At 44.5% G+C, this 24,416-nt stretch overlaps 1 protein-coding gene across 7 annotated transcripts in view; it reads left to right on the top strand.

Annotated features, from left to right (window-relative positions):
* The first annotated feature begins 4,811 nt into the window (after positions 1-4,811).
* The window catches only part of sdk2a (sidekick cell adhesion molecule 2a), an 83,227-nt gene continuing 63,622 nt past the window's right edge, over positions 4,812-24,416 (top strand). For 4 of the 7 annotated variants that reach the window (XM_069525185.1, XM_069525188.1, XM_069525186.1 and 1 more), the window contains exon 1: positions 4,813-5,537. In XM_069525185.1, the coding sequence (XP_069381286.1) occupies positions 5,384-5,537 (154 nt within the window). In that variant the 5' untranslated portion in view covers positions 4,813-5,383. Of the gene's footprint in view, positions 5,538-24,416 lie in introns of all 7 variants that reach the window. The other 3 variants (XM_069525184.1, XM_069525183.1, XM_020094175.2) reach the window with 2 other exon arrangements.

Below are 24,416 nucleotides of genomic sequence, written 5' to 3'. Positions count from 1 at the left end.
GGGCAATTCAATTGGCTTACATTTAGCCACATAATATAGCATAATGGCATCCGTACAGTGCAATAATTCAAAACCATTGATCTGATTACAAGCATCCTGCCCCATAATTCACTGTGTTGAAAATACAGTTAGAGTTATGGAGATCAAGCAGACAATACTTTCATCTCTGTGGGATCGACACAGCCGGGTCAAACATGCATATTGTTTTAAGATTCTGCCCACGTTGGCCGTGCATATACCAGCCCCGGATTTGGCTTTCAAAATCTCCACACTTTGTTAAACTCAAGAGGCTGTTATTATTCTCCTGTAATTCTTACAGATAAGCTGCAGCATTTCCAAGGCTGTAATGAATGCCCAGAAACATACTGCATGTCTGCACAGACCCTTCTCATGTCATTAAAAGCAAGATATGGATTTTTACATGCCAGGATGAACAAGTATAGGCTGCAACAGCGACACACACTCACGGGAGACTTACATGGCAGAGTGATGGCGACAAGGAAGAATTTTACAAGCTAAAACTGGTGTGAAATTGTATGAGACCTCTGGCTTCCATATCTCTGTTCATCCCACCTAATCTTTAGGGTGCCCAGGGTATTTTATAATGCCATGATATACAGTGCGATGGCAGGGTTTATGGGCTCAAGGATTTAACAGTGTGATGTGATCAGCCAAAAGTCAGACTCAAGAGCTACTGGGGAAAATTATTTTGCACCCCATGTAAATAGCTGCTTTAATTATTTTCCAGCAGCTGAATATGAAGATGACAGAGATGACCTTTATCAGCCAGTGATCTACAATTATCAGGGATATTCTCTCTAATGCTTTTTCCGCTCTCATTTTTTATCTTTTGCTTTCGGTGATCTTAACAGTCTTGTGACTAATGAAATGCTTTTCATATGCAGGAAATAATTATTGATTAGTGGGATTCAATTTAGATAGAGATAAACCTCATACCTCTGCAGCACAATGTAGTAAACATTGATTGTTTCGCTATCTATGTAGTGCTGTAAACTAATTTTTCCCTCTTTCGCCAGCTCAGAATTACATGTAATGAAAGCGTGGCTCTTTATATGCCGTAGGGCTGCAGCTCTCACACAGTCGGCTAATCAGATGGTGCCAACTAAGTGAGAAGAAGGACGGAGAAACAAAAACACTTTCCACAATCAGTGCTGTCTTTTGCAAGCTTTTTGCTCTAAACAAGGAGCTGGAGAGGAATGAGAAACGATACATTTTCAAGTCAGTTTGGTGGAGGTCACCGGGAGTGACATGGGAATAATAACAAACTTAAAACAGGACACAGCAACCTAGAAAATGTCAAATTGTCAGGTAACTCTGGATTCATTAGGAGAAATTGTTCAAAAGGTCTTATAAACACTTCAGAGTGGCAGTTTGCAGCATAAACTGAAGTCGTATAGCATAAGTGTTTGACTCTGCACAGGTCATCAAGTGCAAAGCCAATGCATGTGTTTGTGGTACCATTCCGTGTGCTCATTTCTGTCAGTGTATGGTGGACAGAAATTGCCACTGGCCAGGCACAGAATCAATCCCAATAACGTTGTATCTATCAGGTATAGTGCGGTCTCTCTGACAACTTGAACGAAATGCACGCTTCACATCTCCAGTTTAAGACATTCAATTTCCAGCTGCATCTCGGGGCAGAATGCTGCAGCGGAAGATCAATGCAAAATGACTGGAAAATTGCTAATGTTATTTAAATCAAAGTGAGACTGGAGGAGACCAATTATGCCATTGATTCAAGGCAATATTCCTAAGTGAGATGTTCCTAGGGCAATACCGTTATAATATTTTGATACTATTAATATTCTAAGACCTACCCCATAGTGTGTTTTTTAACAACACATGAACTAAGAGACCCGAATCACGTTTATTTGATAAGCTATAGATGCTATAGTTAATGTGCTGTTGTCAATTTATTTATTTTGAAGAATTTCCATTGCTACATAGAGGCGCTACACAAAAAAGTATACAAATTGGTTGTTATTGTGGGGAGAAAATAGATCTAAGGGAGTGACACACAATATCATGCTATCCTGTGATGCCTTTGTTCCGATGCAGTTATGCATCTCGCAGCAGCGGTTTGGTTGTATTTTTCATGTTTCAATTCCCAGTTGGAATCTACCACTGTCTCAAGGAAAGAGCTGTGAGATGATCGGTTACTGGGGAGAAATCAGATTTTCTCTGTGAGACGCTATATATGAAGTGTCAAGAATGATGCAGCAACTTTGTGCGGTACTGTTTGTGTATGTGAGTGCGTGTGCCAGAACTTGCAGGAGACCGCTGAGAGCATGTCCACATTGGAAAATCAACGGCTGCAACATATGTGTCAAATGCAGAATCAGAGGGAACACAGAGAATAAATAACAATGCCAGAGCGGACGGTTGGACTGTTTCTCTGTTTGCAAATAGACCAGAGTAACTTTTCTGTCTCTACCCACAGAGGAAGGAAGAGGTCAATGTTTCGTGGCCACTTTGTTTCCCTTTGTGCTACCGTGCCTGCATGCATAAGTGAGGCAGCCAGCGCCGGGCCAATCTCAAATAAAGCTCACTTCAATCAACCATTTCAAATCAGGCGAGTTAAAAGAAAGATAGCAGCTTTACAAAAGGTCAAGGTGCATTCCCCCACCTCCCAGACTAACATCAGTATTCATTTAGTTGTGACGCTATACATGGGAGTGTATTATCATTTTAGTCCCTCTGATGGTGAAACACAATAACCTTCTCAGTAACCCTGAGAGCATGCAGGAACATTCAAAGTCCCTGATGTTGAAAAAGAAAAATTAAAAAAGTAAAAAGAATCCAGGATGCAAATAGGTATGTGTAAACGATTCTGAGAAGAATAGATCTGCACAAGTTAATCTAATGCAATGCTACACTGCCAAGATCGCCTGTCTTAACACCTCACGTTATCAGCACTTCAGCTTTTAAGACTATTAAAGAAATTACACTTGATGGATAACTTGTTTAATGCTTGTCACGAAAAAGGAAAGACAATATGACTTCTGCTAGACTTCTGAAGTCTGACACTTGTCTAAGGTTTCAAAATTAAATTGAAAATTAATATTTTGAAATAATACAGCATCTGTTTTTTAAATATTTGTCAGTCTATGCCACTAAAATAATTTGGTCCGTCAGTGTCTAATCATTAAAATCATCGTGGACTCATGCCAGTTTACTTGTCTTATAGCTGAAGGACTTTGACTATTAAAAACAACGTCTTTACCTCAACTAAAGACGCAGTTGTGATGTATAATCAGTACATTAACCTGTTTTTTTCCGTTCTCTGTAACACTGTGTCTCACTCTGTGACTAAATCTATCCTCTGTAAGTGTATGTACTGTAGTAATGTCAGCAACACAATGCCTTACTGTTTGACACCAGCCTGTGGTGCCCCCCCAACCCCCCAGCGTGGCTTGTAGCATCAGGCACCCTCCGCTTCCTCTGCTGCAAAAACAGTTACAGAGACGGAGCACCTGCCCTTGTTCCTGAGCGCTGTTCCCAGCAGCTTGCTAATGTCAACCTGCCTGCTACGCACAGCGGGGTGGGTACTCCAAGACAGCAGCAATTTTCCACTGCATGCGAATGAGACTGGAGAGCAATCTGCTGGCCTAAGAGCCTCATAATCAGCACATCATTATCAGGAGGGGGTTGGTGCACGGGGTGGCAGTGGGCTGAGGAGGGAGGAAATAAAGGGAGGGAGCAATGGATGACACCAAATGAGCCCCTGGCAGCAATGAGACGTTGTAAGACACAAGCAGAAGGGAAGCTGGTATTTGTAGAGCAAAAAGGGCAGGGGAAGAGATTCATGTTGGGACTGTACAAAGCATCAGCTTAAAAGGGAGAGAGTGGAGGCAGGTGGAGAGTACCACCTCCATTTATACTTATAGCTGATGGAAGCTTGGACTGTTTCATGTTGTGCCTTCAAGACTCACAAAATCTAATAGCACACATAGCACCATTAAGGGAGAAACATTGTGACAGCCACTTGCAATTTCCGCATGCATCTTCATGTGGCTTCTAAAACACCTAAAGACAACCAAAGCGTATATCACAGCCCATAGGTACCGCCATTTCTGAGCGCTCCAACTTGCCCTTTATGCTCATGTGATAGAGGAAGCACTCTGATGCCGGCGAGTATTCATTCACAGCAGTGGCCCTGACATTCAGACTAATTCTCTGCTCACATTAAGTTGCTCAGGTGTAAGCCATTTCCTATGCCGTTCGTCTGTGTAATGGTGTGGGCTGCTCTGCTTTTAACCACACCACAGCAGAGCCAGGGCCTTTTACTAGGGCCAGTGCAGAATTAATAGATCCACAGAACAAGGCTCCCAGGCTGACACTTTACTTTTAGTCTGTGACCCAGTTAACGCTTTTCTCCTTGGCAGCAAAAACACACACAAATAAAAAAACAACTATTTAGGAGAGATTTTGTTGTCATCAGGTAGATTTTAAATCCAGGCTCTTTTTTGTGGGGGGGGGGGGTTAATGTGTCAGCAGTCAATCAGAGTCTAAATGGATATTTCCTACCACTTCCTGCCGCATGGTGGCACTAGCGTACAGAGCACTTGGGGTGTCTGGGTTCAGGTTGCGCGCACTGGTACAGTCTATATGGTGATCAATTCATAAAGCAAAGCTGAATGTTTACAGAGACCACCCCTGCAGGAGCAAAATAGAGGCTTAGGAAATATATTGTTTTACATGTGAAGGGAAGAAGACTGGGTGTGTTTATACTTGCAGATACACACACACACACACACTAACACACACACACACACACACACACACACACATCACTGCTGGCCACGGGGTGAATGGAATGGAGAGGTGGCAATGCAGAACACAGTTGCTGAGGAAAGGTATCTGTGTTGCAAACAATTATTTTCTTTCATCAAGACTTTCTGGAAATGTGCGGTTCACTCTAAGCTCTCCTCTACAGACAGCATATGAACTTGGAGACATCAAACAGTCAACACGGGCTGTTTTCCCCATTCCATTTTACGCACCACTCTGTGATGCATGCGGGGTTTATTCGGGGCAGTAAGAAGATGATGTCAATATTCCGTCTCGCACACTTGACAGCCGAGCAAATTCAATTGGACTGACTCCGCCTTGCTCATGCGAGACTTGTCCACGGGATCCTCATAGTGCAGCGTGCCCGTCTGCGTGCCCGGTGCTCTCCGGCTGACCGTGAGCTCCATCCAGTCTCCACGCGCGCTCTCCCCTCCCCCGGTCACTCGCAAAACCGCAAGTGAGGAGCGGTGTGACGCACCGGACCGGCAGTAGACGGGACTCTTCCCGGGAGTGAGCTCGAGTGTGTGTGAGAGAGAGAGTGAGAGTGTGTGCGGGGCCACCACCGAGCAACATGTTCCCAGCGTGGAGACGGAAAAGGCGCACCGGGGGCTCGACGGTGGCGCCGCCGCGAACCATGGTGGTTACAGCTGGACAGGTCGGACAGGTGTGGATCTCCTGTTGGATTCTGCTGTCGGCGACTTGTATCCTCAGAGCCAGCGCTCAAGGTAAGATGCGCAATTCTTTAAAAGTCACATAGCTGCTGTTGATGGGGGGCGACAAGAGAGACGCACAAGAAAGTATGTGATTGGGATGAAGGAATGAGGAAAAGCAGAACATACCAAAAACTCTTCCAAATCTAACCCTGTTCATGTTTTTATAAAACCGAACTTAGATCAGATGGCTTATGTATCTGGCACAAACTATGTAATAAGATGCGTTTTTGTCACATTTCCTCTAACAACAACGTGTGAACTGTTCTCCTCACCTCCATCACGTTCCACACAGCAAACACAAGACATCTGCAGCCTCTAAATGCTCAACAAAGAGCACAGCCTGCAAGTAGCCTGCAAACCTGGACACCGTATCTGTTATCAGTCATGTCAAATAATATCCACCCAAAAGACTTATGAGAATGTGACTAAAAATCCTCCTAGCTATCACATTCTCACGTTATTATTTATACACCTTTACAATTTATGGTGTTGTTATGGTATCAACAACCACATTTGTCCATATGACTTGTACAAAATATGTTTGCTCTCCAGTGAAATCTGCAGAGGAGAAAGTGTCCCAGCTGAGAAACCTCAGAATATATGTTTTACTGGCTGCACTGAGCCGCCCCTCTTTCCTTATAGGCCACCTTAATAGCCACAGGCAGTCATTAACTTGTATGAATATGACTATGGCAAAGTGAAGCAGGGCCATTATTTAAAGGCTGTATTACATTTGCCTAATGTCCACCACACTCCTGCTCTCCTAATCACCTGCTGGGAGGAAGTAATGTGCTACAGAATTAATAGATGAAAAACATCTAGCCTTTGTCCGTGTCCGGCTCAGTCAGACATGTGTGGATAACGGCACCGACACGATCCGTACTAATCATACAATTACTGTGAAATCGGTGTGGCTCGTCACTTATCATTCTGTCAGTAGGTGACATCCACTTCTTGACCAGTGAGGTGGTAATGAGACATACAGTAGATGCTTGATAGAAAGCCAGTGAGAGCATATCCTCCCTGCCTCCTTGTCTGTAAAAAATGTAGAACTGCCAATTCTCACATAAACTGAAGGTAAGTTGATAAAGAACAAAGTGTACTGCATGGGCTTTGGTTGCCTAAATGGATTTCTTTTGCAGACTTGCTGTTTATTCACTTAAAATGGTTTTATAACCTTATGCTTCAGAACTGACCCCAAGCTCATGGTTTTTTATTACAGAAGGCCACGCAGAACCACAGAAGAAATATGCATGTTTGTCATACAAATCCCTCAGGCATTTGCTTCAATAGGGCCCAAGGGAGAAAAAGGTCTCATATTAGAAGTTGATTCATATGAGAAGTGGCTCCTTTATGCACTCCCCATCTTATAATCACAATGCTCAGTGCACCAAAGTGCTAAAAGCAGCATAATCCCTTTGCTTGTTTGTCTTTGAACAGGTTGCATTCCTCTAAAGTGCTCCTAACCTTATCTGAAAAGAGTCTCAGGCGTCTCTTATTATGCAGGGCGCAGTTCCTTTAGCTTTATTGCCATCCCTTTCTCGAGCTGACATGCCTCAAGTCTGAGGATCTGTTGAGCGCTTCTAGGCTACTTCACAGGGCTTTACCTTTCCTCCCCAAACAGACCTCGTTCTCATCCTTGCAGTTGGTATTCATGCCCCTTGAATGTTCCCGGCTGCGCATTAGCATTTGTGAGAGATTCCCCCCCTCTGTCTGCCTGCTCGTTCAATTGAGAAGGACTTCCTCTATCGCTGCTCTAGGTTCTTTAGTGGAGACGCAGTTGCAGTCTTTGCAAGGGACCCACTCATCATCCAGAGAGATCTTGTTCTTGCAAAGAAGGAAGCGCATCTCATCCTCATGGGGCATCAGTGTTTGCAAATGACTGGCAGTGAGGCTGTGCCTGTGCATAAAGTTAGAGATGCTGCAGTCATTCCCGAGTGCAGGACCTCTGAGGATGTCATAAATTAGACTATACACAAGCATATCAGGCCCCATAGGAACCAGAGATGGCATGTACTTGTTTTTCATCAGGTTCCTACTGAGTCTCCGGCTGTGTTTAATACTCCAGGCTGCTCCATTGCACAAGAGGATACCTGATAGAGTCCACAGGGGGACCTTTCTCCTGCTACAGACTGCTCTCAGCGGGTCATTTTAGGACTCATTTAGACCCCATCATCGAAATACGAAATAAATAGATGTGAGGTTTTATCTTCCTTCACCTCACGGCAGGCACTATCTCCTCACTCCTGAAAGCCTCTGCTGCTGAAATCTATCCGTGTGTCCTGTGAGTGACTGTGTTTGTACATCTTGTTGTGTGCGTCCGGGAAAGTGCGTGCGTGTGCTTGCTGACACTTATGCTCCTGTCTGCTAGGCTTTAATCTAGAGAGCAGCATTGACATCCCGCCAACCAGCAGCTGCTATAATTTTCTGGACGCACATTATTATGCAGCTTGACAGCTGTCAGCCATTTCCAAATCTTTAAATCTTATGATAATCCGCCATGCTTACAAAAAAGCATTTGTTTAAAACACTCCGAATCCGTGTGTGATTAAAACTCTCTGCTCTAATGCAGGATCATAATTCATCTACAGTACATCAGTGGCAAACCAACATGCAAACACATCCACAGAAATATAGAAAAATCAATGGGTACAAGATTACACAACTCCATCAAGAGAAATATAATACAGTTTTAATAGAATCTAAGGCATCTCCTAGTTCCATAAAAGACTGATGACAAACCCGGCCATACACGCCCACACGTACAAGACTCCACCACAAATAATAGAAGGCTTAAGCTGTTCTGCATGTAACTCCACAAAAGTAGACCTACATACTCACATTGATGCCACATGGGCCTCAGGCATCTGATTTTGGACATGATACTAAATCCATGTGATGAAAATAATGCAATCCCCTAAACTCAACTTGGGGCTCAGTGACATGGCAGTGGAAGTGCTGCGACCTCTCCGCTACCATACCATAATTACACAATACACACAGCGCATATTCATGACATATGCATCTCCATGTTTGGTGAGATGCAGTTAATTAAACGTGCTGCCTATTCCAGAGAGCTAACAGATGTCCATTGAAATTTGGACTGAATGCTTGTTTTCTTGGGGACGTGGATCATGCCCAGAAAGACAGACTAGTGGCTTGCATGGCCTCAGGTGAAAAGCGGTGGCAGCTCGACTCCCAAATCAGACTCCTTGTGTGTCTCCGGCGCCTGCCTCCCCGTGTCTGGCTGGTTGGCTGCTTTCTCTTTGCCTGCCAAATGCTGTCTACACATGTTTATTCATGTTGCCACAGGATGCTTTACTCACCAAGATGGAACATATCACAACTGAATTAGGGGGAAAAAAAGAGATGTTGCTGCTCATTGGCAGCAACATTTGAAGTAGATGTATATATAAATAAATAAATAAAGGTTTCATTAAGGAAAGAAAATGCAACAGCCTCAAACATGTTTAAGGGTGACAAATGATTATGATCTGCTTTATGGTTGAAGATCAAACCGCTGCTGTGCTGTCAACATTTTTTTAGCTTCAGGAGGCCTTTAATTGGCTCAGTCGAGCAGCAAAACAGTGTTTATAGTTTATAATGGAAATGTAATCAAATTAACTTGTACCACAGGGTTTTGGCATTCACCCCTTGCCCAGTAATTGCCATTTGCCCGTGGGGCTATGGTAATGGCTATTTGCATGGGGCACAAAGTCCAATCTCCTGCCATGTGTCTGTCGGCTGCCATATTAGGGTCACTGACTGAAATTGTTACTTACTATGCAGGACTTTTGCTCTTCTTTGCTCTGCCAGTAAGGGCGAGGTATCCTCATCCTGTTTATTCCCACTGACTTTGCCTGACTGGGTGTAGAAATACAGTTTGGAAAAGGTATGGGCTACTCAAATTAGATTTTTCAATAACAGCAGCATTGACTGAAGAGGCAAGTTTCTTTGGGGGCCACTTTTAATCACACAGCTGAGAGTGGTTTTGTTTCCATGTCTCCTTGTTTACTGATGAGACTGAGGGGAGAATCGCTGCAGGGGGAAGCAGACAAATTCTTCACATATTAATTCTCCTGGCTAAAAGTCTAATCAATCTGAAACAGGACCAGGAGGCACCTCTTCAGCTTTCACGAACATAAAGTAGTGTCTCAGTGATGGCCCTGAGCTGGGACAGAAATCGAAAGTGGAAAATGACCTTGGATAACGGGAGGGGGGGGGGGTACAGATTGGCTTTGTTTGTTTAATTTGTCTAATATCATTTTGACAAGGGACCAAAGATGTTGTGCAGGCTGCTTAATCAGAGAATCATTCTAAGGGGCCAAGAGGAAAGGCCGTCAAAATGGTGTCATCACTGACATCCAGGGAAAAGAGGGATTGTACTGAAGCTGTATTCTTGGACCATACATCCGTCTTCAAGCCCCAAAGCTGTTCTATGTAAACATTTAAACAACACAAAGGCAACTCACTGAAAACGGTGGGGAGAAACAATGCTTTTTTACAGCATAATGTGTGCACTGAATCTCTGCTCTCATTCAGCATGCCCCTCCTGGGGACTGGTGAGTGTATTCTTGTGCTGTGAATAAATGGCAGAAGAGGCAAAAACAACACTCCTCAAAACAACCAGGGGTACCGATCCATGTTTTCCTTTATACGTTTAGTTGAATTAATTCACACTTTGACCTTCTGCTCCATTCTTTTGCTGACCTTAAACCAACAACACAACACTTGGTGAGTTGGTTATGTCCACCACCAGCAAGATGGAGGCGATGATATTGATAGGCATGCCAAAATTGCTGTTTCCCCTTAATTCAGATAAATGAGAAAAGGAAACGATCTACGTCGCCCCATAACATATGGAGCTTGTTTTTGCTTCCACTTCTCCTTTTTCTGTCCTATCAAAGCTGTATCTCAGTTGATTTTGCCAACTCTTGCTTTGTTGTTTAAAGAGAATGTTTTTTTTTCTTGTATCAGCACCATGCATGGAATTGGAGTCAGGGGTCAGCAGGTTGGCAGGGCTGGCTGAGCAGAGAAACTGATTCAGTCTGTGGCATACTTCCTCTCCACTGGCAGGGTCATCTCTGGAAAGATGTTCTCCTTCTGCAGTGCTGAGTTTACTGCTCTGCTCAGGCTCAGCTTGGCAGAAGGCCTACCAGTCCCACCAGGGGTGCTGGCAAAATGCCTCCAGCTGCATCTCAATGCCTTGGGCTCACTATTGATTAGGGCCAGAACTGACTCTCATTCCCCACCGTCCTGCTCTTGACCACATGTGAGCCTATATCATGTTTGATATTATCTTTTGATTTTTGCACCTGACTACTTATACCATTCCCCAAGATAAGCAAAGCCTAACATCAGGCCCTCCCCACCCTGTCACACTTCACTTTAAACAAATGGCTCGCAACCAAGCTACCAAGGGACGTCAGTGTGGATTTTACAGCCTGGAACATGCAACGGAGATGAATCCAAAGAAATTCCCACCTAAAGTCTTATTCCGCGATGCGTTTGTGTTTGTTGATGAGACGTTACTGTCTGGTACGCGTGGCAGGCTAGAGGTGACTGTCACTGCAGCATGGCAGTGCTTTAATGTACACATATCTTTGATCACTGTCCTTGCCGCTAACATCAGCAGAGTGTCAGATCAAAAGTGTGACGGTGATGGGAGCTGACAGCAGAACTGCGGGCTGCTGCTACTCTACGGCTCATGCCACATCTGGATTCCCTTTTCCTGGCCCCTCAGTACAAGCCATGAAAGCGCTTCAGGTGCGAGACTGAGAGCATATGGCGGGATTCAACCTCGGGTGAAAGCCCAGACAAAGCCTTTGACCGACTCCAAATGAAAAGTTGCTTTATAGTCCTAAGGCAAATTGAATTTTTGAGAGAGATATTGAAAGTTTAAAAAAAACTTTAAACCTGATATCTGTGGGAATTTTATTTCTGTCACGATCTGATTATTTATTAACTAAGATTATTTGATCCAGAAACATCAAGTGTATGGGTGGGCAATCTGTTGATGATATCATCGTGATTAAGCTTGTAGACGTCCATGGTCTATTTTTCAAGCAAATCGTAGAGATAGAGAGAAATTTCATGACATTTACACCCTCATGGGTCCAGGTTAGGTTCACAAACCAACACAATAGTAGGTCGCTGTTTTGACAGCTAAATTGCATCATATGTTTTGGAAAAAACATTTCAGTGTGAGCTAGCGGGGTGGTAGATGAGGGTCTGGTGCCAAAAAAGGACTCAATGTCAGCAGTGTGGACTGTGCACAGTCAGATATTTCTCAAAGCAAAGTCATCTGTACACATTTTTGGCCAACAGTCGGTATCACCAGAGGTAAAACAACAACTTTTTCCAACAACTTCAAAAGGAAACTTCCAAAGAAACAAGAGTGTGTCACTCAGGTCAGTACAAGCCCACTCATCTGTGTCCCACAGGGTTTGGAAACACAAACAGTTATCATTGATCAACACATTAGAGCAGTTGAAAAAATACAATAAAAGCAGCAAACAATGGAAAGAGGTGACTGAGGTGGTTGCATTGTATTTAGCTAATGATGCCATTCAAAGGTGTGGACACTGTGGGATTCAAGACACTGTTGCAGGCTTTAAATGGTCTGTATCTGTCTATGTCTTAATTATAGTATTGTGTTTTTTATGGTGCACATCAATACATCCATCCATCAATCAATCAATCAATCAGACTGTATTTGTATAGCACTTTTCATACAAAGAGAATAAAGATAAAAGCCCAACCCGTCCACAATATCTCATACATTTGCAATGAGGGAACTCTAAAAGCAGGGAAATTAAGATAATGTAATAAAATGCTAAAAGAGGTTTGAGTACATTTCAAAATAGGGAACGTGTGTTAAAAAGATTGTGATATGAGGTTTTGGGAAGGTTGCCCACTAATAATGAAGTGGAAACATATTTGGCCATAACGTCTGAGGTCGTAACATTTTCATTTCAATGCAAAGGAAATAATTGACGAGTCCAGTTTACTGTTTATCTGAGAACATGCAATGAACAAAGCCGCCGGAAAAGAATAGGGGTGGCCAGAGAGCCTAGCTGCTTGAATGATACAAATTATGTAAGCGTACAGTACATACAAAAATCAATACAGCCTAGCAGCTCTTATTGAAATCAACAAATTGAAAAACTTGTGGTATTCACTCTGCTTCTACATTCTTACAGGATTAATAGGTGCAGGGCCATGGAGAGCCAGTGTTTGACGATGAAGCATGAATCCGCCAATACGTAAATCAAGTCCGCCATGTGTTTCTGCCCGGAATGATTTAGAATCAGTTTAGGAGAGCTCCTCAGAGGTTAAGCGGGAAGTCTGTGGTGCATTGCACCTCTGAAAGCAACCAGTACTGACAAGGATAAAAGAGATTCTGTGCAGATGCATATGCCTATTTATTTTAATTTCAAAGGCAGCTTGAATGAGGAATCCAATAAAAGTTCCTTTATTGCTTTAATGCATGTTAGCGGCTCCCCAACCATGCAAGCGACTAAAGAGTGCATGTTCACTAATATGCATATATAACACATTTTCACCTTGTAACATCCACATACATCCACACACATGCACAGATTGTTTCATTACCTCTAATGGAGCTTTCTAAAAGGACCAAACCAGGTTTTGAATGCTGTTTTCAGCACAACCAATGAAAGTGGGGCACAGCCACTGTGTCTCGTGTGAATAGACAAAATCAGAACCAGTATTTTCAGTGTCTGCTTCATGTTCGGCCGGTCCTCTGTGCAAAATACTTCCCAATTTAACCTGTCTCCCTGCCATGTCGCAGTCTCTGCCAACTGCAGCGAGGTGGCGGAGAGAGGGGAATAGAGAGAGAAAAGACTATCGCTGTGGACTTTGTGAGGAGGCAATGGGTGCGGGGTGTGGCGGCTGTGGCTCGGTGGGGTATTGATGAAGGAAAGAAAGGAGAGCGCTGCATCAGTGGGGTTGAGATTGCTGTAGTGTACAGTAGCACAAATCCTAAATTCTGAGCAGATCCGACGGTAGCTAGGAAACAGCTGACAGTAAAATGGGGGGATCAAAGGGATTAGTTTGCCCAGTTTGAGCCCAAACAGTAACCCTTCCCCTTCTCCCACCGCCAGCCTTTTTATACATTCACCCCTGTGTTTCAGTGGTATACTCAGCCTGTTAGACACAACCCATCTCTTGTTATCCTCCCCCGAGTCTAATTGTTTAATTTGGAATCACCCTTTTTTACATACACTTTAGCTCTTACATACTCCCACAGACAGGAAAAATTGAGAAAAAGGTAACTGTTTCAACATCAGGAGAGAAGTGGGCTCACACATGCGCATGGGCTACACTAAGTGCAAATGCCTACACACAAATAATCCAGACAAAACAAAGACGTTGCCTCTGATGGAAGAGGCTGCACATGTCAGACGCAATCAGCGCTACCGTTTGTGATCTGAGTGAGATTTCCTGTCACCGGGGCTCGAGACGCAGCCTGTTTAATTCTGCAGGGGACTGCCGTCTCCCAAATGCCGCGGTCAATGTCTCTTCTTGTTTCAGAGCAAGAGAGACGTACCTAAACTCGTAAGCCCAAGTGGCCCCTGTTGGACACACATACTGTACTGCACCGGGAGGACTTTCTGACAATGTTGGCCCTGTGTCTCCACACTGGAGATGCAGTTGAAATGTGAACACACTCTAGACTGACGCACAGCTTTACCCAAGAGAGTAAAGCCAAATCGGATCTGCATCACATGTGACAAACATATGACGTTTCAAAACTGATTTGTGATGCCTGACTTAGGCGAGAGCACTACGGCAGCAACAAAGAAGAGGGGGTTGGCTCTTGTTTTCCCCCTCGTGCGAGCAGATTCTGCATGTGGACGCAGGATGGCTGCACTTGCTCCGTCTTGTGGTGCTTTTGCCCAGAGGCTACATTTCAGCGTCATTGTCCTCAGAGCTTTCTCAAATTGCTGGTCAAGCTATTTTAATTTGCAACTGAGAAGCTTTCAAAGAGTAATTTCCTTGTTCTGTGAAAGGAAATGTTTGAGCGTATATCTTATTGTAGCAATGCTGGACATGTTTCTTCTTTGCCTGTGGGAACGGCAGAAATGCGAGAGTCAGTGGGATTATATCAGTCCAGTGAAGTTGCTCTGGCCGATGTTTAATTTCATAGAATTCAATTAAAAACCTTTATTTCCATTTCTGTAATCACTCGAGGGGTCGCCATCATTAAATTACAGAGAAGGAATTGTTAGAAATCACCAATCAATTTTGTGCTTACGCTCATCCACTTGTGTCTTTCAAATGCTTCACAGTGAATATAATTGTGAGGGAAAAGCTGCAACAAAAAAGTTAACAGTGGGGTGGTAATGGAAAAGAGGACAAGGACATGGCTGCATTATGCAGGCATAGGAAGAAGTACTACTTTGTGGACAATATGTAATCACCTCAGCACAGCAGCTACCTCTCCTCTTTTGTTTTCCTCCGTGGGCCCTGCTCAGATTGTATGCTAAAGTGGATGAAACACTTTTTTTTGCCACCGCTGCATTAGCGAGGAATAGTGAAGACGAGAAAAAGAGACAAGGCGAACGACAGAGAGAACACGTACCCTTACCAGCCTTCTTACAAACACGGGCTGCAGAGCTGACATATGCAAACTCAAAGGGTGGCTGTGTTTAAAAGCTTTAATCACACCACTGCTCAGAGCCCGTTGCACTCTGCATCATTGGAAGCTTGTTTTATTAATGTTGTCCAGAGTGAAGTATGGTGGGATAGAGGGGTTGGCTTGGGGTGGAGAGAGAGGGGGGCATTGTATTGTGCTCTTGATTTAAAATGGGGTGGGGTGGAGCAGAAACAATGGCCATGAAAAAAACATGGCAAGTCAGTGAGAAGCAGCCCATTTCCATTACTCTGCTCGGCACAAAGCCTAAAATGGTGCATGAAAAAGTGGACGCACGGCTTAGAGAGAAACATTCACATATGATGGGTCGTCATGTTTCAGAATGAAACATAATGTGATGTCAGTTGTAAGAACAGAGGAATTTTCAGTCGTAGAGAAGAAGTTGAGCTCCTGTGCTCCGGTTGAATCTGTAGAAATACTTCGTGTTCTTCATGTGACACATACAAGCCAATCAAGGCAAAGTGCGCTGTCTCTCGAGCGAGCGGGTGAAGTTGAATCTCGTGTGAGAAGGATGCCTAATTGCTCTCATTAGCAGCCAACGTTCACACCGGTTATTCTGCACAATTAACCGGCTGCCACCAAGATGTTATGAGGCAGAATATTGCGGTGGGTCAAGGGAAAAAAAAGGTTGTAATTAATTCTCACTTAAATTAATGATTTCAGATTTCAAAGGCTGGTACAATGGCATTTCGTTGAGATTCCCCAAGGGGAGACCACTGATGAGTGTAATTTTTGTGTGTGTGTGTGTTTTGTGGAAATGAGGAAGTGCGCTCGGTTGATGGAAATCAGGAGCCATTGTTGTTTGACAGTAGGCACCTTTGCAGTGATTGCCTGTGTTATTAATTTGTGAGATGAGAGGAGGCAGGCTCCTCCAGCCTCTGATGGTTACGCGCCGCATTAAAGAACTGCTGCTATGAATGACACTCAGGACTAATGAATATGAATACATTTATAAAAATAGGCACAGGCTCCCCTCTCAGTGCAGATTGGGAGTGACAGTCACATCGGCTGGGCATGGTTGATGAGAGAGGGAGCCGCTGCCCCTGGAGATGGGGAATGTTGCAGGGATCAGACAAACAACCCGCACACACACACACAAATCCTCTCGCTTGATGACATTCAAGGCTCCTGCATTTAAGACTGACAATCTTGTCATCTCATGACAGTATTTACACGCTGGACACAAACAGTCTGATTCATCAAAAGCCTGCGTCTATCTCACTGTTGCGTCCGCGAAATCATCATTATCCCAGTATCACGGAGCTAATTGCTTCATTTGTGAATGATGTCACAGCGAATAGATCACCCACTCTATGTGTGACATACCCAGGAGGTGGGTGGCTCGAAAGAGGATTTCCCTTGCTTTTGGAAACACACAGGTGACATATTGTTTTGCTGGTAATTTATGTGACACAAACAATACATTTACATTTCCTGTCAACCGATTTATAGTCTGTTTCCTGTGGAAATAAAGCACGGTAATTTATCGTCATTAACACTCGATTCATTAAGGTCAGATCGACTTTGGGGACGTGACAAGTTGCCTCTGTGTTTGTAGTTTGGCATTTAAGCACAGTCATTACCTCACATGCATTAATAATGAGCTAGTGTTAAATGAAATGCATTTGTTCACATTATCCAATATACAAGGAGGAATGCCTTCAGCTCTGTAGTTTATTTATTTAGCAATGTGTAGTAGAAGTGTGTCTTTTTTTTTAACTTTTCCTGGAATATATTTTCAGAGTCATCTATCACACGTGCAGTCCATCTCACAGAGTCTTGTCTCAATAAAGATGTATTTCTTTTTTCTATTTATCAACATCAAAAGCCCTGACCTCAAAAAAACCCACAGTCATCACAGAGATTTATCACCGAGCGCGTTCTTTCTGTAAAGCAGATGAGAGATAAGCCAAACACGAATAATATGCAAATGTACTCATCTGTTTCCCTCGGTATGCGACAATTTTAATTGATTAATTGAAGATGTTTATTTGATTGGTTGCGGCTTAATAATCCAGTAGGTTATTTTTTTCAGGCTGTTCAGTTTAGGTGCAACAGTGTGTCTGCCCCCCCCGCCTCCACCTCCCTTACATATTTTCCCCGAAAGTTAATGTGCTTATTTTTTCCGAGTTTGAAGCACAGGCAGAACCAATCCCTCAAAGATTTGTGAAGGACTTTGATTGAGATGAGTGGGATACTCATTGCCTCTGACGGACGTAACCTTGGTGTGTGTTCTCTGGCAGCTACTTGAGGAGCACGGGAGACAGAGAGCGCCGGACATTGGGCGTGATGATGCCATGGTGCTAACCTTGAGCCAGGTTCCTATAGAGCAGCGGCTCAGTATTTAAGGGCCTGGAGAAAACTCATTGAGCAGCTGACTTAACTGGGTTAGACTGCACCCATGGACGAGCGCCATCAAACTGAACTAATTAACAGCTGAAACAACCTTGAAAGCTGCAGACAACAGTGAGTTAGCCGCATTTTGCCCACCCTCAAACCACTTTCATGCCCCCACCATTCCAACAGAGCCTGTGCTATAGTGCTGCTGTGCTCCATTCATTTATTTTGCACTTGAACAACAGTTACTTTATAATATTTCCTCACCAGCTCAATTTAGGTTTGAAGTACCTTCACATCAAACTGTTCTGTTGCAAATTGGAGAGGCATAAAAGACAGATAAAAGCAATACATTGTGCCCCTGAAAAAACATGTTGGTTTGTGGGGTTGGAGACAGGAAAGAGAGGGAGGGAGAGGAGATGATGTTTTTTTTTTTTTTTTTTTCAAAAAAATGCTCATCACTTTCTGGGATGCTCAGACTCTGCTGAATGGCATGACTCATTTATTTACTTATTTGAATGTTGGCATGTCTGTGTTGCATGTTGCCGTTGAGAGTGAACATCTGTGCCTGCTACTCATATCAAAAACAGCAAAAAACGGAGGAGACTCATCAAATTCGGTCAGATTTGAACTCTCATAACACGGGGCCCCAGGGATCCTGTTTGATTTCCTCCTGAATCAGCAAGGCTGCCATTTCCTTGGGAGAGTAGTTTGGTGTGAGCTGCTGCATGGAGGTCAGGGGCCAATTCAACATTATTGAATAATAAATAAATAGAAATGTGTTGCGGCTGTAGCTGATCCCTGTTGTTTCTTCTCCTCTCACTTACAGTGGCAGACAGACAGCAGCTGCGGCCTTGTATTTGCTGTAATGGCCTGTATATATGCAGGGTTTCATATTTCAATCACCGCCACGGCAGCAGAAATAGGTGGTTTAAGATGAAGTTGAAATTGGAAAGTGGCTATCGTGTCTGCATGAGGAAACACATTTGAATCCCGGTGGAGAAGGTGCTTGGCAGCTGCATCTGGAACGCAGTCTGACAAGTCCTTAGGAGCGGAGTTAAAGTTAGAGCCACAAGTGCTCCTGCGTCTTTCGAGTCTGAGCCAAATGATTTTCCAGCGGAGGTCGCATCAGGGACATGAGATTTGAGGAAGTATTTCATAAAAGCCTCATAATCAATGATTCATCACTGGAAATATTAATGAGCCATAAATGATGTATTGGAATCTGATGAGGTAGATCTACAATCACATCGTTAAATGTCACCGGGCTGTTCATTCATGGTAATAAGGTATTTGTAATAATGAATGCTTCGTGTTATTTGGCTATGAAGTCTGTAAGGGAAACGTTATGCCAGTGTACATTCATTTGATTGTTGGGAGTTGTTCTGTGAGGGTGTCGGGGAGTTAGGCTTCTCGCTGTCACTTATTTCTGTTACACTCGCAGCCTCGTTCTCTCTGCTACATTAACTGAATATTCATTATGTGGCTAATAGTGGTGCCTTTGAAGAGGAATGATCATATTTAATTTTTCTCGCCTGCGAAGGAACAAGTCAGTGAGGGGAGCGTGTAGGAGAGGAGTGCACGGGGAAAGATAAAGGGGAGGGAGGAAGAGAATTAGATCAAGCGATGAATTGAGCGGCGCAGGGGCCACAGAGTTTATGGACAGGCGGGGGTGGGTGGGGATGGGGGGTGTGGGCGGTTGGGTGAGATGAGGGTCCAGATTACAATATGATTATATCAGTCTATCTGCCTGATAGCATTGATTGACCTGCACCTGTGTCTCCGCAACTCAGCCACCTCGCGAGTGTGTAAGGGTGCTTTGTTCTCTCTCCCTGGCGTTGTGCCTCTTCTGTTTGCAAGAGGAGATTCTTTCTTTCTACTTTTTTTCCCCTTACTCTTGGCGAGAGAGGATCAGATTATGAGAAAAAGAGAAAGAAAGAGAAAAAAAAAAGCTCAACCAGTGGCCGCAGCGGTATTTCTTCACTCCGGCAGCTGCAGTGCCTGCCTGTGTTTATCGCTTTATCGATTACCATCACAAGGCAGTAATTTGCTGGGACTTGCAGGGACATGATTAAAGATCCGCAAGCGATGCATGGTGGCTAAAAGTTGGTGCCGGGGTGTCATGTTGATGAACATGCGCTGACACACACGCACACGTAATACACAGACCCTAACGCGGCGGTATAAGCACGGAGTGTTCAAGGGAGGGGGGCGGCGGCAAGGAGTGCATTCCTGTCATAGTCATCAATGGCTTTAAATCTCCTGAGCTAACCTTTTAATGCTCTCAGATCCTTATGGCTGGCTGGGTAATTGATTATGTTTGGTCTAATGGGATTAAGAGGCAGCAGTGGCCTTGGGCTGGACACAGTGGCAGCGATGGCAGCAGGGGTAGTGGATTGGAAGATTGAGAGTTAGATAAAGACATAGAGGGAATGGAGTGTGAATTGAATAGAGACAGAGATAGGTGTGTGTCTGTGCATGTGTGGGACGCAGAAAGAGTGAGACGTCGTGACAGAGACGGAGAGGCAGGCCGGAGAGAGAAAAGCAGCAGAGTTGAAAAAAGGAAAAGAAAGGAGGACGAAAACATGGTGAATAGCTGCAGGTCTGCTTCTCAGTCCATCCCTAATTAGCTGTATGAGAAAACCAGGGAGCTGATGGTATCCCCAAGTGAAAAGCTTGTTAGCGTAAGAGATGCTATCTGCCGGCTATTGGTTTTGGCTGTGTTTTGCTCGGTGGGTGAGTCACTGGGTCTGCGGTGCGCGGCGAGATGAAAGCGGCGGGAAAATGAGAGCCAAGGTGGTGGGGCCCATCCCCCCTCTTATCACCCAGGATAAAGCCTGTCCTATCCTAACTTATCAACACCCTCGGCGCTCGAGCCTCATCCCCAACACCAGAGCTTGTTTGAATGTGTCAGTTTTGCGAGCCCCCCCCTTTCTTCCCTGAATTATTTTTAACTTCACTTCACACTTGGGATGAGATAAAAGCAGAAGTTTGTGTGGGAGAGTAGTGAGGGATGTGGTTAGTGATTTTTTTGCTGGAGTTTCCACTGACTGCTTGTCGCTCTCATGTTACAGCCGCGTGTCTGGAATCCCCAGTTTCTTTATGCGGCGCATGGCTCCATCATGAGTGCACACGCAGCAGAGAGCTGTCATCGTCAGTGCCAGTTTTTAACGTCTACTCCCCCTGTAGTACTACACACCAGCAGCACCTCCCTCTCCATTTATGTATACAGCCGGGCAGCGACTCATATGAGGGTTAACAGGGTCTGTCATTGGTGGATTGTTGGCTCTATTCACACGCCCAGCCAGCCAGATCATACCATAGATCCAGGTTTTGTCTCTGGTGAATAGAAGGGCTGCCGCAGCCCACCGCCCTTTATATTGGGCTGCGTTTTCTCTTGGTCTCAGAATATGCCAGGTCAGGATAACTGTTGCCCTTTTGGTAGGCAGTGGAAGGCATTTTCCCAGCTCTCTGTGGCGAGGGTGGTGAAGCTGAAATGGGTTTTGTCAAGAGTGGTGTGTCGTGTAGTGTTGGTGAATGTGAAACGGGGGGGGGGGGGGGGGGCACAGCAGAGGGGAGAGAAAAAAGGCAAATGAGAAATTTGGTGTGTGTAGAGCAAGAGTGTCTGCTTATGTTCTGGTGGGAATACGAGAGAGTATAACTGCACGGCACATGGAAAATCATCATAGTGTGTTTGGAGCCGGGGAAAATGTGTCACCCTGACCTGGCTGTCTGCCTTCTCTTGTCGAGGAGGCGACAGGTGAGGGGTTGCTATGGTTACCTGAAGTAGGGGTAGGGCTGGAGTGAGTGTGGCGGCTCCACTATGTCACATGTTCCAGTTTTGTTTAGGTGATGGGTGATATTGTAGCGCCATATGGGTGCAGCAGGTGTTACTAGTAGCGGAGTGCCATCTTCTGCACAACGTGGGTGTTAGAAAGGACTATCAGTCAGCCCCTTCCGTGCTCCATAGAGATTTCCCAGGGAGCAGTGCTGTCCCTACAAGCGCCAGATGCTGCCTTGGTTTGCTCTGCTGCCCTCTTTCCTCTCTTCCCTCATTCCCAGGCCCACATCAAACGCGCAGCCCATTTCCCCCCACAGCTCTAAATCTTTTTAATTCCATCATCTGTTGCCCATTGAGGGTAGCAATTTAGTCTTTACGCAGCATTTTACTGTGCCATTAAAAAAAATTCTGTGAGGTCGGTGGCCAGGCCCTGTAGCGGAGAGGTGGCCAGTCTTCAATCTGTGTCTCTGTGTCCAACCCCTGACGTTCCCATCTTCTGAGACACATCCAACCGTAAAAGAAAGTGTTTGACCAGCTCGGGCTGAGCACATAGAGAATATATTACATATCGTGTACACGCCACACTCATCCACTCCATCATGATGACTGTCCATGTCATTACTTTATGGGAATAACCACAGAGGCCACACACCAGCCTTGTAAGGGGCTGCCTGAGTAATTATCAAGTAGGTATGGTACTTTTTTTCCCCCTCTCTGCCATTTACAGCCTTGTACATGTAGAACTTAGTCACTTCAATATCTGGCAATCGTATAATTTGACCTTAATCAACATCTGGAGCGGAAGGTTATAAGTGCTGCTGCCTGGATTTTATAGACACTAAGTTTTATGCAATTTCCAGCAATTTAACCATTACATTTACAGTGATTGGAAACTGGCTGTGCTCGGTTAATGACTTCCCTATCTCCCAGATGGAGAGCATCCCCCACTCTCAAAACAATGACATAACAATGACTTGCAAAATAATCCTGTCACACATAATGATACCGGTATGAATTGTTTACATCATTACAGCAGCAGCACTCCAGACTAACCTGAAGCTGCCCGCACTTAATAAACAAGCTGTTTTTGCCCAGTACAGAGTCAGGGGTCTCCTGAGGTTGGGTTTCACATGTTCACTCCAACTAATAGGGGGGGTTGGTTGAACCAATGTTGGCCCTGTCTCGCACTGTGGCAACTCTCCTCCTCCAAGGTTAGAGAGAGGCCATGTCCTTATGAGACCTGACCATGACTCTAGGAGTGATTGGCCTGTCTTAATCAGTGTTTAGACTTGAGATGTCCTACTACCCTGCTGCCTGGCTCACCCTCCTTTTAAGGTGGCGTAGTAAGTTTTCTTACACCTCAAAAAACTTTAACGACAATCTCCTCCTAAACAGACAAATATAATAAAAATATACTTTAGAAATACTTTTTTTTAAGAAATCTTTCATTCCCTTCAAGAATACTTTCTTCCTCGCTCATATCAGTTTAAACACTGCAAAAAGCCCTCTGGAGCTTTCACAAAGCCATGGTATAATACAAGGTCTTATGTGGACTTGTACACTTCTTGGCAGGGTCACAATGACCAAATGAGAGATCAGTGTCAAGTGTCCTTGGAGGAGGCAGCACAGCTCAGACACAGCGAGAGAACGAGTCATAACACAAAGACCAGCAATACTATCAAATAGATTATATGTCATTGGTCTGTTTGCATTTGAGACAGTTTTTAACGCATGTTTATCACACAGTATTTACCAGGATAGATGCAGAATAGTAGAAAGAAGATGTTTGTTGTTGAGGAAAGAGAACCTCCATTCGTCTGTTTGATGAGATTGTTATCAGTAAATAATTCCGTCTACCTATTTGCTCTGGTATCTCATTGGCGGCGTCATGTGCGTGTTTTCACCCAGTATCGCACAGACAAAGATAAACACCGGTGTTGTTTGCTGGTGAGCTGATGTCAACACCAGTGATGTCACTGATACGCATTGTAACAAACAAAACCCATGAAACAATGATACGGGATTAGCTGCCCGCCGTTCAGGGACAGCCTAAGGGCAGCGGAGCGATACGGGCCTGTTTAGCGCTCTGGTTTAGCACATCTCACTGACAGCTGTCTGTCCACATGTCAGCAAGAGCAACAAGCCTAATCCAAGGCTTCATGGCACCTCATGCATACAGCAGCAGTGACAGTAAGGAGAGCAACAACATGTGCCCCCTCCCTCTCAGTCTGGAAATGCTAGGTGCTGGATTATTCCTGGTGTGGCAGATCATCCGTGGCCCTCTCACCCACCGAGTCAGCCTCTGAGGTGGATTAGAGGCCATGTAATCTGACTGTGTGTGGTGACACATGTCAACCATGGGATGTCTCGAGAGATGAGTTGGGGTGAATTAGAAATGGCTGGGTAATCCAGGCTGTACAGCCCCAGAGTCTTTCACTGCACAGCCACACAGAAACACACAAGTGTTTGTACATTGCAAATACACACAAACATTTCTGTACATGGGCCTGCGGGCTTCCTTGACATTACCTCGCTGACATTACCTCCTCAGAATAAGCCCTGTCACACCCGTCCATGGGCAAGACTCACATTTTCATCACGGTGAAACCAGTGGCGCCGCACAACCTTTTTTTCTCCTCTACTCTTCCTCTCCTCCACTCCTCTTCATCACCATGTCAATCATCACAAAGCTGTCACTTTGGATCTGTCTCTGAACTAAGCTGTCTCACAGCTAAAGATCCAGACACACTTGAGAGACTGAGGCAGACTACTCACCGAGACACTTCTCTCTTCAAGATCTACAACTGTTTCACTCCTTTCTGCCTCTCGACTCTTCCCGACACTTTTTTTTTTCTTTTCCCAGATTTTTCTTTTTTCACTGATCTAATTTGCAATATTTCCACATATTAGATGAAGCCTGTACATGCGGAACAGAGTACACATGGCCAGGGAATTGAGAAGTGCAAATAATTCCCTCATGTGGAAAGGCTGCAATTAACTGGGGATGTCAGCCTTTGTAAAATATAATTGAGTTCAGGACAAAATGAACGTCTTTAATCCGGCCGACAGAGCACTGTCAATCAGCACTCCTTGC

Source organism: Paralichthys olivaceus, chromosome 5, assembly GCF_024713975.1.
Source record: "Paralichthys olivaceus isolate ysfri-2021 chromosome 5, ASM2471397v2, whole genome shotgun sequence".
NCBI classification, from domain to species: domain Eukaryota; kingdom Metazoa; phylum Chordata; class Actinopteri; order Pleuronectiformes; family Paralichthyidae; genus Paralichthys; species Paralichthys olivaceus.
The sequence above is the reverse complement of the archived record's forward strand: the minus strand, read 5'-3'. Positions and strand labels throughout refer to the sequence as shown.